Below are 17,095 nucleotides of genomic sequence, written 5' to 3' on the forward strand. Positions count from 1 at the left end.
CAAATTTCCTCATAACTCGAGAACTAATCAAGCGAATTGAACCAAATTTGGCATGTGTGTGTTTTTGGAGACAATTTTTTTTTCAATGATGAATTGGGACCCCTCCCCACTTTAGGAGGGGGGGTCCTGTACAAACGAGATACAAATTTCCTCATAACTCGAGAACTAATCCAGCAAATGGAACCAAATTTGGCATGTAGGTGTTTTTGGAGGCAAGAATTTTTTCTGTGATGAATTAGGACCTCTTCCCATATTAGGAGGGGGGGCTCCAATACAAATGAAATACAAATTTCCCCATAACTCGAGAACTAATCAAGCAAATGGAACCAACTTTGGCATGTGAAGGTTTTCGAGGGCAAGAAAATTTTCTACGGTGAATTAGGACCCCTCCCCACTCTAAGAGGGGGGGCTCCTGTACAAATGAAATACAAATTTCCTCCTCACTCGAGAACTAATCAAGCAAATAGAACAACATTTGGCATGTGGGTGTTTTTGGAGGCAACCATTTTTCCCATGATGAATTAGGACTTCTTACCTTTTTAGGAGGGGGGGGGGGCTCCCATTCAAACGAAATACAAATTTGCTCATAACTTTAGAACTAATCAAGTAAATGGAACCAAATTTGGCATGTGAGAGTTTTAGATGGCAGAATTTTTTTTCTGTGGTGTATTACGACCCCTTTCCCTTTTAAGAGGGTGGGCTTCCATACAAATGAAATACAAATTTCCTTATAATTTGAGTACTAATCAAGCAAATGGAACCAAATTTAGCATGTAGGAGATTTTTGAGTCTTGAATTTATTTTATGATAGTTAGAGACCTCTCACCCCTGTGGTAGGGGGATATGGACTCTCATACAAATAAAACAGAAATTTTGGCGAAACTCAAAAACTAATCCAACTCGAGAAATTCGAGACTCTTCCATAAAACATTAATCAATAACAAGACCACAAAAACTATCTATAGTAACACTAGATCATTCAGGACGAGCCGGTCGCGAGTGTTGCCGGTGACCCGCCGTCGGAAGCGCCGCCCACTGGGGGACTTGCAAAACTCGAGAAGTGATAAAGATCATCCGAGATTCATGATTTATGTACAACACAGGTTAATTTGTGGCAATACGAAGTTTGTCGGGTCAGCTAGTTTAATATAAGTGTATATTTTTATAAACCTTTCTGCGACGATTTCGACAAAAACAATCGATATATCCCTCGGTTTTGACATCTCAGCCCAATTAACGAAAGTCTTTCACTAAACGGGCTAAGAGCTTAGTGCAATTAGCGAAAGTTGACTGTAGTTCTAATTACAACGTAAAAACAAACTAAAAAGATAATTTTTTGAGCGAATTTGTCGTATTGTGTCGATAACTTTCAAATTTTTTTTCCAGACTCAGGAATTGTAAACCACTGTCAATATAAGTTATACTTACAAACTGCTTGGAAGTACGAATGCGGCTCGCTGCGCAGTCCATGGCTGACGGCGAAAACTTTAACCTCGTACCCAGCTCCGGGATATAGGTTTGTAAACACTAATCTAGATTCGGTGGTAAGTACTGTTTTTCCATCGTTGGTATCGTTGCGGGTGTATGTAACTTCATACTTTTCCTGACGCGAGTTGACGTCACTCTTCCAGCTGATGTTCAACCCTTCGCGGATCGATTTCAGATCTTCAATTATAGGTGATGATGGTCTTGTGACGACAAATATCACCGTTTCGTTAGATTCCATCTTTTTCGAGATGGCTTGCACAGTAACGGAATAATTACGACCTGGTAGCAGCGATTCCAGCGCAAAGCTTGTTTTGTCCGTGTTCATCGTACTCGCATCTCCATTGTTCGTTTCAAGCTCATGATAGCTAACTCTATATTCATCCTGAGTGCTAGCCTCATCAGGGGCCCATGATATAGTGACAACTCCGGTTTTGCTGTCAGTGAAGGAGTATAGATTCTTCACCGGTAGTGGTCTGAGTGTTACCTCTCCGGATGCTGGCCAGGAGGTTACTTTTCCCGACACAGTTTTAACAACTACTTGATAAGTTTTGCCGGGTTCTAGATTATCTTTGAACTCTAGCCACGCCATACTCTCATTATCATCGCGTGTAACCGATTGCTGGCGCCGAGTTGCGGAAATGGAAACTTGATATTTATCGAATTCACTGATGGTCTTAGGGGCTTCCCACATTACTTTGAAGGAGTTCTCCGTTATTGCCTTTTTGTCGAATGTTACATTCATAGGTCGAAGCGGAACCGTTCGGTATTGTGCGGTTGTAGGCAGTGAGATTTCATCCTCGGACATCGTTTGCACGGATATGTTGTATGCTCGACCGGGCACAAGCCCCTTGAAAGCTGCCTGTGCTGGACCCGGTGGTTCACCTTCCTTCTGAACGTAGAGTACGCTACCGAGCGCATCTGGGGGTTCGATCGATACCTTGTAATGAGTGTAAATCCCGGCAGGATATGGTGGTTGCCACAGCACCAGCAATGTGGTTTCATTACGGAACCATACGATGAACTTTCCCGGAGTATTAGGTTCTGGTAGGAAGATGATAATAACAATCAATGGTAAGAAAAATCATATATCATATTGCAACATCGATTAGGAAGTTTTACTTGTTGAAGATTATACTAGTGTGACTACAAACATATATTAGGACTTCCCAAAAGAACCATCATTATTTAAAAGTGACTTTTTATAATATTGAGCAACTCTATCTACGGTGGAAATATTCGACATTAAATCATCAATAAGTCCTTAGTAATCCTAAAAAATAATTTTCTAATCATGTCTGATTGAACTTTCTGACTTTCATCAAAATTTAGGCCTGTCTACTGTATAATACTTGACATCAATTAACAAGCAACGGTTCTCGAGGGAATATTATTCAATCATGCAAATACTGTCGAGTGTTACCTCGCAGGATTTTTATTTCCAACAGATCCTTATGCCGATAGCGTTCTAACAATCCCAAGTGTGTTAGTTTTGCGGTTAGTTAACATGTGAGTATTGCGAAAGCAGTTATGAGTCAGGAAGAAAAGAAAAAAAAAAACACAGAAATGGCGACTAAGTGATTTTGTTAACCATTGTCCATTTAATTTATGTTGTATACGCATTTATATAGTGTTAATAAATTTGTGCCTATGCTATTCAATTGAAACATCCGCTTGCTGGCTGCTGACTTCCATAAAAGATTTAGTTGACGGCCGCTGGTTCATCTTGTGCGCTGATTGCGCCATCATCTCACGTTCATGTATTTGAAGCGTATGCTGTTATATTTAGCACGAAGGCTTGGTTTGATCTGGTACACTGTATTAGAGCTAAAGTAAAGTTAGTCGAATAAAATCCTTTCACCATGACAAAACTAGGTTAGTTATTGAATTTTAACCTATAGCTTCGAAAAATAAGACTTACTAGTAGTGAAGTTTCGGCTGGTGTACGCAACCGATTCTTTTCCATCGAAAACGGTATAAGCTTGCACCTGATAGGTTGCGCCCGGCGTAAGATCTCGCAGCACATGCTGAAACTGATTGTCCTCGACGGCAATCGTTTGATTGGTGGCAAAATTATCCGACAGTCCAAGGATTTTCAGCTTGAATGCCGAATAGTTGCCCAGTGACGGTGGGCTCCAACTTATGATGGCACTTTTGCCCGAGCGAACCGCCACGGACAGATTCGATGGTGGATCCGGGGCGGTTGTTATCGACACGGTCCACGTGAGCCAATCGTGGTGAGTCGAGTTAGTGTAGTACAACCAAAAGTTGTATCGCGTACCCGGCTGTCCGTTAGAGAATTGTATCTCGTCACCGACGTCTCGCGATGCAATTGTTGCATTTGGCGCTGGGTTACCCACCGGTGGATAGTAATCGAGACGATAGTACGAATCATCTAGGCCGAGATTTCCGGGAATTTCTATCACAAGGTCGGCACCGCTACAAATCTGCAAAAAACGAGAAGATATAAAACAAATATTAGATGAGATTAGCTGTTTGAGGATAATGTTATTAATTTATTTTGATTTGCAAACAATGAATATTTGATATGTAATCATTGCCTATGAAGGTCATCAGTAGTGTTTATTCTCAGGTTTTATATTTTACTCTCATCACACTAGATAGTACCCTATGTGCATATAGTTTGTTAGGCAATCGTTTCTATTAGAGTGAAAGATGGAAAATAGATCAGCGGTGGTCAGTGTTTGTGTGGAAGAAATGAAAGTTCTTCAACGTTCATTTGCAACTCGATATACGATTCATTGATTGGTATATTTTAAAACGGAACTAACTTGATTGATGAAGCGAATTAAATGGTGTCTCAATATAAATTGATCCGAAATTTCCATTAACTGCGTTCAAAGGCGTAACGAGAATATCGGAGTGAAGGAGGCTTGAAAAATTTTCTTTTCAACTAAATGTACGCTACTGACGAAGTCAACTGCGATTTTGCAAGGTAGATAGAAACCCATCATACATTCTTTTGTTATCGTATGTTCTTTCTGTTTGAGATATTTTTTTGGACAAATCTCCAAACCGTCAATCGCAATCAAACGATTATTGTCATAGTTCTATCTTGAATCAGCACAAAAACATGCCATACGGTTCACGAGTTTGACGATGAATTCACATTTTCGTTTAATTTGTTTGTTTATTAGAGACACTTCACACAAGTCAGGTTTTCATTACATTTTTGTAAATGTTGTTTCATAATCGTGTATATACTGAGTAAACGTGTGTATAAAATTTTCAATTCATCGTCATCGCCCTTATAAATATTTATTGAAATTACTACCTAGTACATAGTATACACATATTGTTAATTTAACTGAGTGACAGCTCTGATATCACCCACAACTAAAAATCATCATCCGAGGATTAAAAATTAAAATCTTAAGATCAACTTCAATCAAAATGGGCCCGGTTCGCTTTAAAATTGACTTTCACTAGTATTAGTGAAGCGAGTTTTAATTTATCTTGACGATTATTTTTATTATGTTATTTGTTTCTCCCTCAACTATTGGACAAGGGGCTAGCAGCGTGAATTGAAATGAATGAAAACTGAAAATTTATTACTAATTTTAATTAAACGAGTCAACCGAGGTTTGAAATAATCAGCACCATTTTATTTGATGCGCGTGCTCGTCTAAAAGATTCAGTTGAAAAAAGGAGCAAATTCAGTTGTGTTTGAAACAAATGAGAGAAACACTTTGGGTCCATTTATAGTTTCTACGGTATCGGGTTCGGATTTAAAATGCTCATCATTTGCACCAAATATATTAAACACGTCTTGGCAACAATTCTCATTAAAAAGCATAAGTCTAGTAATCATTTTTAAAAATTTTGCAATAAGAGAAGATACTTGATGCTGTTTTCATTCGCTTTCGCCGTTTCGGAATGATAAATAGCTTCGTTTTGATTTTTATTACTTTGAAGGGAATTTCAGTGTTTTCATTACCACTACAAGGTGTTTATGCCATATCCTTATCCGTTTGATATTTTTATGCTCTCTATATTTCGTTATTATTGATATCCACATGTAGGTATAAAAATGTACTTGTAATTGAGGTGTGAGTTATTTTCGAAATATCATGTGGATAAGTGTACATTCTGATAAGAATGCTGGTCCTAATTGTCCTTCAGTGAGATTAAAAATTTTCATTATTGATACGTCTTGAAATGTGTTTCAAACTAATGTTTTTCACTGAGAAAACGCTACAAGTTTGCTTGTTTGCGGGAAACTAGCAGTCATTAACTTTTCGTCGGAGAGCTCAATTTCAGAAGCAGTTTTTGGGCTCAAAAGCGGAGTTTTCTTTATAGAAATGTATTCACTGTATTCTTCTTGCCAATCTGAACACAGCGAATATATTTTCATGAACAGAATGTTTGTTTCAAACTAAAGAAACTGATTTTGAAATTTGCAGAATCAATGACGACTAGTTTCACCTTAACCCATTATGATCCGGGTATACCTAAATTTGGGCCAAATGAAGTGAAACTGTGTAATCCAACATATTATGGCTCGAATGTGTTGGGAAACTCAAAATCGTCATTTGGAATGGTTTCAAAGCCAAAATATCTCAGGTTTTATATTTCATGCACTCAGTTTCAAACAAACAAATTACAAAGTTGTTTACATATTTCTTATCGAATTTATACTATACTTAACATATAAATACCATTTTACACTGTCCTGTATTCTAACAGCTGGTTGCGAAGTCTGTCGTATAAAAAGAGAAAGTCAAATTTCGATAACGGAATTAGCACCCAGGCTTTGCTTTTACCATTTTACATTTCAGGTAATGTTTCGTCACAAAATGTAGACTTTTTCATGCGTTTTGGAGACAAAGTTTTTTTCGCCAATTTTTCAACTTTTTTCCGCCATTTATCACAAATTTGCACTGTTGAAAATATAGATGAAATGACAAAAACTGACAGATTATCTCACACACACATCAGATTGATGTCTTATCTCTCTTGTAGTGTTATTTTAACAATGCTAACTATTGAAATTCAGCAGTAAACAGGTTTTGAAGACGGAGTATGATATATCATACGGTAGGACATAATGGGACATAAAGTCCTGAGGATTTTTTCAAAAGGATGTATGTACAAACTTAAATAAATCGAATGACTTTATTTTTCTGTGTTTGCCAGAATAACTCTCATTGAACACATATCCGAGAAGTGAACTTTTAACCTTAGATTCGCAGCGCGTAGAAAACTTTCGTGGAGCCACTATGACAGAGAAGGAATATTATAACAAATTGTGTAGACTGATTTCTTCCAGTGTCTAACCATGCAGACAATAGAATGGTCCTATCAGTGGAATTCAAGGTAGGACAGAAGACTTATTTTAACCTATTAGCCGGCAGTCAGAACAATAGTCATGAATTATGTTGAAACGCTATTTATTCAATACAATTTTTCCCAATTGAGTGCGTGTATGGTGCTATATCTCTACCCATTTGCGTTGGAAATAGGAAATCAACTTAGGGACCAACTGCTTCACTTACTTACTAAGGTGTGATTATCTACGTCTTCATTAAAATCGCATAGAATTTGAAATACATAGTTTCGCAATGGTTAATGTTGTTAATTTAATTCTAATCCTTCATGAAGCAAATTACTATTCTCGTTTTTCGTAAATAGTGCGTTAATAGTGTAGTTTTGAAGAGTAGTTTGTATTGTAATTTACAACATTTACATATTATTTGTCTCTGGTAAAGTGCCGAGGTTGGTCGTGGGGGGTAGGTGCCTAGATACGTTACTTGCATGATTTTTGTTGCGAAACGGTAAATTCGCGAAGCAGTAAGGCTTTTAATGTAACGGTTCGTAAACAAATTAGAACGCCTGGTTTTGATGACCGCCTTGATATCGTTATCTTAATTTCATCCTTATCTAACAATACAGATGTAGTATTATCCGCCAAATACAGTGGATTCACGCGGGATTAATTTAAATTTTACTTACAGAGATAGATGTCTAAAGCATAATATTCATATCATCGAATCTCGAATCGAGTTTAGGCCCTAATACGTCGCACGCCCTTTCTAAACGACTATTTATAGATGGTGATCGCGGAAAGCTTTTGTGATGGATGACAAGTAATCGCTGACGCGTGCTTTGTTTCATTGCATCCTATCATCCACCATGATGAACCCTGATCTGTACCTTACTCTACTAACACCAATCCTATCCCGTGATACTTGTGGAGATGCAGTGGTACCCGCGGTCTCTAGCAACAACAAGTACCGGATTAAAATTCCTTTCTTTTACCATGCAGTACAGCCTTTTGGTTGTGGCCGATGTCGTTATTGGTTAATTTTCGAAGTATTGAATCAGTAGAAGTTGCACAATGAAATTGTCATTCTACTCCCAAGTACCATTCAATTGATTCTTTGTGCGATCTTACTGGTCGGTGTTACGTCAAGCCGAACCAAGTGACAAAATTATGATTTCGAGAAAAACGTGTTCAAAGTCGTTTGCTCTGCATGGTTTATTAATCTATTAATCGTCCGAAATCATCTCGTAACTCAGGCTGTTTGCAACATTTGTGTAATCTGATTAAAGTAAAATGTACCTTAGAAAATTCTTAATCATTTGCTGTCATTAACTCATTTTTTTAAATTTTGCGGCTTGGTCCGGTCTGATTTAACACCGGCGACCATCTATTTGTAGAAACCAGAGAAATTACTATGAGCAAACTTCAGTAAAGTTTTATACGTTACTAGCTGACCCGACAAACTTCGTATTGCCACAAATTAACCTGTGTTGTACATAAATCATGAATCTCGGATGATCTTTGTCACTATCTCGAGTTTTGCAAGCCCCCCAGTGGGCGGCGCTTCCGACGGCGGGTCACCGGCAACACTCGCGACCGGCTCGTCCTGAATGATCTAGTGTTACTATAGATAGTTTTTGTGGTCTTGTTATTGATTAATGTTTTATGGAAGAGTCTCGAATTTCTCGAGTTGGATTAGTTTTTGAGTTTCGCAAAAATTTCTGTTTTATTTGTATGAGAGTCCATATCTCCCTACCACAGGGGTGAGAGGTCGGTCTCTAACTATCATAAAATAAATTCAAGACTGAAAAATCTCCTACATGCTAAATTTGGTTCCATTTGCTTGATTAGTACTCAAATTATAAGGAAATTTGTATTTCATTTGTATGGGAGCCCACCCTCTTAAAAGGGAAAGGGGTCGTAATACACCACAGAAAAAAAATTCTGCCATCTAAAACTCTCACATGCCAAATTTGGTTCCATTTGCTTGATTAGTTCTAAAGTTATGAGCAAATTTGTATTTCGTTTGAATGGGAGCCCCCTCCTCCTAAAAAGGTAAGAAGTCCTAATTCATAATGGGAAAAATGGTTGCCTCCAAAAACACCCACATGCCAAATATGGTTCCATTTGCTTGATTAGTTCTCGAATTATGAGGAAATTTGTATGGAAGCCCCCCCCCTCTTAAAGGGGAGAGGAGTTACAATTCCCCTTATAAAGAGGGAGGGGTCTCAATTTAGCATAGAATAAATTCTTGTCACCGAAAACACCCACATGCCAAATTTGGTTCTATTTGCTTGATTAGTTCTCGAGTTATGAGGAAATTTGTATTTCATTTGTATAGGAGCCCCCCCTCCTAAAGTGGGGAGAGGTTCTTATTCATCATAGAAAAAATTCTTGCCTCCAAAAACACCTACATGCCAAATTTGGTTCCATTTGCTGGATTAGCTCTCGAGTTATAAGGAAATTTGTATTTCGTTTGTATAGGAGCCCCCCCACTTAAAGTGGGGAGGGGTCCCAATTCATCATAGAAAAAAATTTTGTCTCCAAAAACACACACATGCCAAATTTGGTTCCATTTGCTTGATTAGTTCTCGAGTTATGAGGAAATTGGTATTTCATTTGTACAGGAGCCCCCCCCCTCTTAAAGTGAGGAGGGGTCCTAATTCAACATAGAAAATTTTCTTGCCCTCGAAAACTTTCACATGCCAAATTTGGTTCCATTTGCTTGATTAGTTCTCGAGTTATGAGGAAATTTGTATGGAAACCCCCCCTCTTAAAGGGGAGAGGAGTTATAATTCCCCTTATAAAGAGGGGAGGGGTCTCAAATTACCCTAGAATAAATTCTTGTCACCGAAAACACCCACATGCCAAATTTGGTTCTAATCAAGCAATAGTTCTCGAGTTATGCAGAAATTTGTGTTTCATTTGTATGGGAGCCCCCCCTCTTAGTGGGGGGAGGGGTCTCTAACCATCACTAAAACCTTTCCTGGCCCCAAAAACCTCTACATGCAAATTTTCACGCCGATTGGTTCAGTAGTTTTTGATTCTATAAGGAACACAGGACAGACAGACAGACAGACAGACAGACAGACAGACAGACAGAAATCCTTCTTTATAGGTATAGATTTGTATTTCATTGGTGTAGAAGCCCCCTCTGTTAAAGTGTGGAAGGGTCCTAATTCACCATAGAAAATGTTTTTGCCTCCAAAAACCTCCACATGCCAAATTTGGTTCTATTTGCTTGATTAGTTCTCGAGTTATGAGGAAATTTGTATTTCATTTGTATAGGAGCCCCCCCTACTAAAGTGAGGAGAGGTCCTAATTCATCATAGAAAAAAATCTTGCCTCCAAAAACACCTACATGCCAAAGTTTGTTCCATTTGCTTGATTAGTTCTCGAGTTATGAGGAAATTTATATTTAGCTTATATAGGAGCTTCCCCCTCCTAAAGTGGGGAGGTGTCCCAATTCATCATAAAAAATATTCTTGTCTTCGAAAACCTTCACATGCCAAATTTGGTTCCATTTGCTTGATTAGTTCTCGAGTTATGAGGAAATTTGTATTTCGCTTGTATAGGAGCCCCCCCTCCTAAAGTAGGGAGGGGTCCCAATTCGTCATAGAAAAAATTTTGGCCTCCAAAAACACACACATGCCAAATTTGGTTCTCTTTGCTTGATTAGTTCTCGAGTTATGAGGAAATTTGTATTTCGTTTGTATAGGAGCCCCCCCTCCTAAAGTGGGGAGGGGTCCCAATTCGTCATAGAAAAAATTTTGGTCTCCAAAAACACACACATGCCAAATTTGGTTCCATTTGCTTGATTAGTTCTCGAGTTATGAGGAAATTTGTATTTCATTTGTACAGGAGCCCCCCCTCTTAAAGTGGGGAGGGGCCTAATTCATCATAGAAAATATTCTTGCCTTCGAAAACCTTCACATGCCAAATTTGGTTCCATTTGCTTGATTAGTTCTCGAGTTATGAGGAAATTTGTATTTCGCTTGTATATGAGCCCCCCCTCCTAAAGTAGGGAGGGGTCCCAATTCATCATAGAAAATATTCTTGCCTTCGAAAACCTTCACATGCCAAATTTGGTTCCATTTGCTTGATTAGTTCTCGAGTTATGAGGAAATTTGTATTTCGCTTGTATAGGAGCCCCCCCTCCTAAAGTGGGGAGGGGTCCCAATTCATCATAGAAAAAATTTTGGTCTCCAAAAACACACACATGCCAAATTTGGTTCCATTTGCTTGATTAGTTCTCGAGTTATGAGGAAATTTGTATGGAAGCCCCCCCTCTTAAAGGGGAGAGGAGTTATAATTCCCCTTATAAAGAGGGGAGGGGTCTCAAATTACCCTAGAATAAATTCTTGTCACCGAAAACACCCACATGCCAAATTTGGTTCTATTTGCTTGATTAGTTCTCGAGTTATGCAGAAATTTGTGTTTCATTTGTATGGGAGCCCCCCCTCTTAGTGGGGGGAGGGGTCTCTAACCATCACTAAAACCTTCCCTGGCCCCAAAAACCTCTACATGCAAATTTTCACGCCGATTGGTTCAGTAGTTTTCGATTCTATAAGGAACAAAATACAGACAGACAGACAGACAGACAGACAGACAGACAGACAGACAGAAATCCTTCTTTATAGGTATAGATAATTTATTAAGCAAAATAATATTATTATTATTATACTATTTGTTTTTTCTCACTTTACGCTATTTTACGCGACACACAGATTAATGTGGTGTAAATTTTTTTCTTCAATTTACAAGGTTTCTTTGCAAAAACCAGCCTAACGTAGTTCTGAGCCAACTACGCGGTCGTGTCTGGAACACAACCTTTCTGATTTTTTAAAATAATCATGATTCAATACAGGACAACTTTTTGAAATGATAAATTGTCTTATATCGAGGTATTCCTGTAGAATTGTTTTTCGATACTGGGATAGGATGGGGCAAGATACCCACTTTATCCCCCCCCTCCCAATGCACCGGAAATAAAGCCCATCTAAAATAATGGGCTATAATAATGAAGCATGCACTACGTAAGTATCCCAAGGAGGCCAAATCTGAGGAAAACATGAAGAAAAAGTGGGTTTCCGTACAGAAGAAGCCACAGCCACATGTTGTACAGAACCTTATGTTATGAGTGGAGATAAGCGTAAGGTGCGAGCATGCGGTTATAGTATTGAAGTTGAATGAAATAAATATGCCAAAAGCTTACATTTTATTCTCATATTATATTGTCTAAAAGTTTGAAATGGATGGGCTCAATAAGTAATTTTCTACAGCGTTTTTTTTTGTGCTGCCCTTTAGCTCATACGCAACGTACCTTTCTCCAGCACCCAAAATAGACCGTTTAAGTCGAAACTGCTGAGCCAATCTCCTCTTCTACAGTCAGGACACCGCCTCTAGTTTCTGATAATAAAGAACAGAAGTTGGCGCTAGTGTTTCATCATGCGCCATGCGTGAGTGTATGCTTGAAACTACCAATGTTTCCCTGTTGAATACAACAGATGTTGTTACTTCGTAGCGCATATTGTACATTTCGGAAGCAGCTCACTTTTGCGCGACAATAAATTTATTCAATGCAGTAACAGTACTCTCTCATGCATCTCAGTTTCTTTTGTGTTTATCGCTAATCGCAATGTAACGTTCGACACCTGAACCAATAAATAGTTGGTAAACATTGTTTTAATTTATCGCGTTCATGTTGCGAAATTTAATTTCTTCGAATTGAAATGTCACAAACATATTCAGCTCCCGGCTCTCGTACGGTATCAAAATCACTTTTCTGGGCTCTCGGACGAATGGTAGTAAAATGCTATAGAGAGGTATAGGAAAAGTTTGTTTTCAAAATTCACAATTAGGCAGAAGTTATGAAAATTAAGTATAACAGAATAACTGTACCACCAATAACATGTGATTATGATTGTTTTTTAGGTGGGTAAGCATAGATAAAAGTGAGAAATCTCGATTTTACTACCGCTAGAAAAGCGCCATCTCTAGAAAAGCAACGGTTCGTGTGGTGTCCTATTCGCGCATATTTGAAATGTTTTCAAAACGTTTGTTTTCGTCAAATCAAAACAATAAGGTTACAGGGTGCACGCCTTGCGCTTATGTGAAAATGAATAGAATTGCTAAATATTCAGATTAAAAAAGAACTTGCCTAATCTTAACAAGGTGTTCTTCAAATTAGCGGGGGCTCACGGTACATGAATACGGATACTTTATTTCTATTACAATGTGTATGAATAATTTTGACCAATTAGGTGGAGGAGTTTATTCAAGATAGATAACGTCTACTGCATGGCTAATAATTTAAAACTCATCAACGAAAGTGAAATTATGTATCACTGGTATCCAGTGAACCAATGATCGACATAACGCAACCATTTTTGCTACTACCTATGCAAATCATTGGAAATCAATAAAAATGGATGCAATATTTTCTCGCTAGAGTGAAAGTGCCCGGGGGAGATTTCGCTGTTTCTCTGTTTTTGTTGCTTTTCGCTCGTGTGGTTATATGTATTTTTTTTGACGGAGGTATCGAAACAAAACAGAAACGAAAATACTCGTATATACTTATAGTAGTAGGTAATACGCATTGTTTCCTTTTCATTCGTCGGTCACCGTAAAGATAAAGATGCAATATCGGGGCTTATCCACTGAGACTTGGTTGAATGGACGTTAGAGTAAAAATGGGCATGGAATGGATGTACAACTGCTGGCGTCAGTGCATGACAACTCGGTCATACTGTGCATTGTTGTGTATTTATCAGAGTACGAAATTTTTAGGACGGTTGTATAAGGTATATGTCGTCTTTTCAGTGCTGATTGACGAACTGCATTGTTGTATGCTGTATGCGATTACAGGTAGGTGGAACATCAGCTTGTTCAAGAAATATAATATATGAGCTAACGAGATGGACACTGCACAATTACGAAACATTAGAGATGGTTGTGCTTAAATTTTACGAGTTTTTGATGAAGATAAGCTGTGGCAATTACACTTGTAGCTTTTATGGTTGGTATGGTTGAATTGATATAGGATCAAAATTGGGTAACACCTGCAAAACGAGGTCAGTTGTTTAATTTATGTTGACATGTTATTTAAAAAGTGTGATTAGTTTTCATTATGGTTGGTTTACTCCAGAAAATGTTCAATAGACGTGAATGTTAATTTATCTTTAGGTAATTGTTGATGACATCTGTTGATTGGAGATAAAAATGTAATACAAATAATATACGTAAATTCATTGTTAGGAGAGAGAACTCAAACATTTTTGTTTGAAGAAAAAAATGAAGAAATTATAACCATAGCTAATGATGATAAAAATGGTTTTCTACGAGAACTCTTCCCGTTTCAAGCAATTTCTAATTAGATATTTAGGTGGTATAAAATCACACAAGAATCAATTCAAGATTTAGTATTTACCACATATTGAAGCAAATTAATGAAGAAGAAATTTAACGTTAAAATTTATAATTGAAAGTTAACATTTTTTACCTTAGCGCAATATGGATCTCATTCAGATGAAGCAAGTAGAGCTGGACTTTTTTTGTTAGATTATAGTCACTTTAACACTTTTAGGACTTACTATCAATACGGAGAATACAAAATATGTATGGGTAAGAGACTCCATGAAAATAAATATCAGCCTTTCACCAAGAATTCGGATTAATGATTTAGTGGATTGCAAGGTGTAGGCAGAACAAACCCTAACACTCAATATTAACCGCCAAAGCCTCCTAACAAAATACAGAATAAAGATAATTTTATTAAAGTGATTAGCACAGTTGTGAAAAATCTTCACAATAGGTAAAAATCGCACAACACATCCGTATATAAAATGGTATAATAACTCTAAAAAGATTGTGAAATAATGTTGCAGCTCCTATTATTTTTCGTCTTCTTCGCACTGAGAATGTTCACTCACTCCGAGACACGATCATTTGTTTGTATTGTGGTTACGTTTTGCACCTATTACCCACTACTCGAGTTGCACTACGGAACCTATGTATCCACCACATATTCTTGAAAAAAAAAAGCGTTCACCATATATCGTAGACATTTACCACAAAGATGATCCACTTCAAATGGATTATATACAAACGGTCAACCATTTCGATTGTCGAATAAATAATAAGGCAGACGTCACAATAACCAATCGCTGCGATGAATCATAAGATTTCAATATGACTTCACAGCTGCTGGAAAGGTTAGGTGAAGCCAAGTGCGTAAGGTAAATGACAATAAAGTGAGTATCGCATGTAGGGTACGGAAGGGTATTTTCAGCAGGTTTTTAAATTCAGCCTATTTGCCTCTTCCTTCGCCAATAAATATACTTTGCCGACATTCAATTTTAATATGGTATAACTTTTCTCTCAAGACTGTAAGTAATCTATTATTTAGAACCAGGTTATAGGCTGAAAAAATAGATGCCATCGCTTAATGGGCTGAAAATACCTTCCCGTACCCTATTTATGTCCCTGGGACAAATATGGTGCAATGCACTTTTTTCAAAAATTCATAACTGTTGAGTCAATCGTCAAAGAACAATATTGATTTAATGAAAATGTTTTTTAGTTTTGAATTGATTCTAGATTATATTTATAACAATATCTTCCTTCTTTCTTTTGTTAGATTATAATCACTTTAACCAGCTTGGATCATTCGTAACTTCTGTGGGGTTGGGATTTGAACCCGGGTCCACGGCGTGAGAGGCGTGAATGCTAACCGCTACGCCGGGACAGACCCCCTATTACAATATAATAAAACATTTAAACTCATAAGAACTCATATTTAGGGTGATTTGAGGAAAAATGATAAAATGATCCCGATATACACCTGTTTTAAAAAATAATAGCAGTGGTGAGTTTACCATTAGAGTTTATAAAAAAATGCTATATTGGAATTTATATATTTAACTAGCTAACCCGGCAAACTTCGTATTGCCACAAACTAAACAGTGCTGTACAAAAAATCGGATCTCGGATGACTTTTGTCACAATCTCGAGTTTTGCAAGTTTCTGAGTTTCTGAGGAACTTTAGATGATTCATTTTGGCAGCTACGTAACTATGAAACTATGATTGGTTTAATATACAAATTGATATTGAATAATTTCAACCCACTCAAATCCCCCACCCCCCCAAGCCAGATAAAATAAAGCGGATGGCATTTAAATATTCGCCGTGATTGTATACCATTTCGCTGAATATCATTTTACGGAAAACCAATTCTCAGCTGATCGTAACACGGAATATAGTGTTTCGCGGAATACCATTTCGCGAAAAACCTTTTGCTGCACAATCTAGGATTGATATTTTTTGAAACGGTGGTTCTACAATTGATGGAGGGACTGTAGGGGAAAGTAATGAAAATTTTTTGGTGTGGAGGGGAAAGAGAGGGAAGGTGAGGGGGGGGGGGTAAATGGTAACTACGCTTAACAAGTAGTCGTTGTGAATCCTACCTTTTGTCCAATGCTGGAAGGTGCATGGGTCTAACCAAGTTATAATCTAAATTTGTGGTTTCAACGACTACTTGTTAAGCGTAGCTACCAATAACCCCCCACCCCCTCACCTTCCCGCTCTTTCCCGTCTACTCCAAAAAAATTTCATTACTGTCCCCTACAGTCCCTCCATCAATTGTTGAACCACCGTTTCAAAAAATGTTAATCCTGGATTGTGCAGCAACCGAAATCCGGAAACCGCAGTGACGACGAAAAGAGTGTCGAGCGCTTTAACCCATTATGTCCTAGCGTATGATATATCATACCCCGTCTTTAAGCCCTGTTTACTGCTGAATTTCAATAGTTAGCATTGTTAATATATCACTACAAGAGTGATAAGACATCAATCTGATGTGTGTGTGAGACAATCTGTCAGTTTTTGTCATTTCATCTGTATTTTCAACAGTGCAAAGCTGTGATAAATGGCGGAAAAAGATGAAAAAATGACGACAAGTACTTTGTCTCCAAAATGCATGAAAAAGTCTACATTTTGTGACGAAACATTACCTGAAAGGTAAAATGGTATTTATGTGTAAAATCATTCACAAAATTCGATAAGAAATATGTAAACAACTTTTTAATTTGTTTGTTTGAAACTGAGCGTTTGAAATATAAAACCTGCGATATTTTGGCCATGAAGTCATTCCAAATGACGATTTTGAGTTTCCCGACACATTCGAGTCATAATATACTGGATTGCACAGTATCACTTCATTTGGTCCAAATTTAGGTATACCCGGGTCATAATGGGTTAAGGTGTAATCTCCACCTCTGACTGAGATATCGCAAACAAGCTGGGAGTGCCATTTTCAAAGGAGCATC

General features: G+C 37.7%; 1 protein-coding gene across 3 annotated transcripts in view; it reads right to left on the minus strand.

Moving 5' to 3' along the window:
- LOC128744422 (tyrosine-protein phosphatase 10D) overlaps positions 1 to 17,095 on the minus strand; it is a 60,318-nt gene that overhangs the window by 14,551 nt on the left and 28,672 nt on the right. For all 3 annotated transcript variants that reach the window (XM_053841437.1, XM_053841434.1, XM_053841435.1), the window contains exons 2-3: positions 3,407 to 3,932; positions 1,429 to 2,529 (exon numbers count right to left, since the gene is read on the minus strand). In XM_053841437.1, coding sequence (XP_053697412.1) covers positions 1,429 to 2,529; positions 3,407 to 3,932 — 1,627 coding nt within the window. The remainder of the gene's footprint in view (positions 1 to 1,428; positions 2,530 to 3,406; positions 3,933 to 17,095) is intronic.

The sequence above is a fragment of the Sabethes cyaneus genome, chromosome 3 (assembly GCF_943734655.1).
Source record: "Sabethes cyaneus chromosome 3, idSabCyanKW18_F2, whole genome shotgun sequence".
NCBI lineage: Eukaryota > Metazoa > Arthropoda > Insecta > Diptera > Culicidae > Sabethes > Sabethes cyaneus.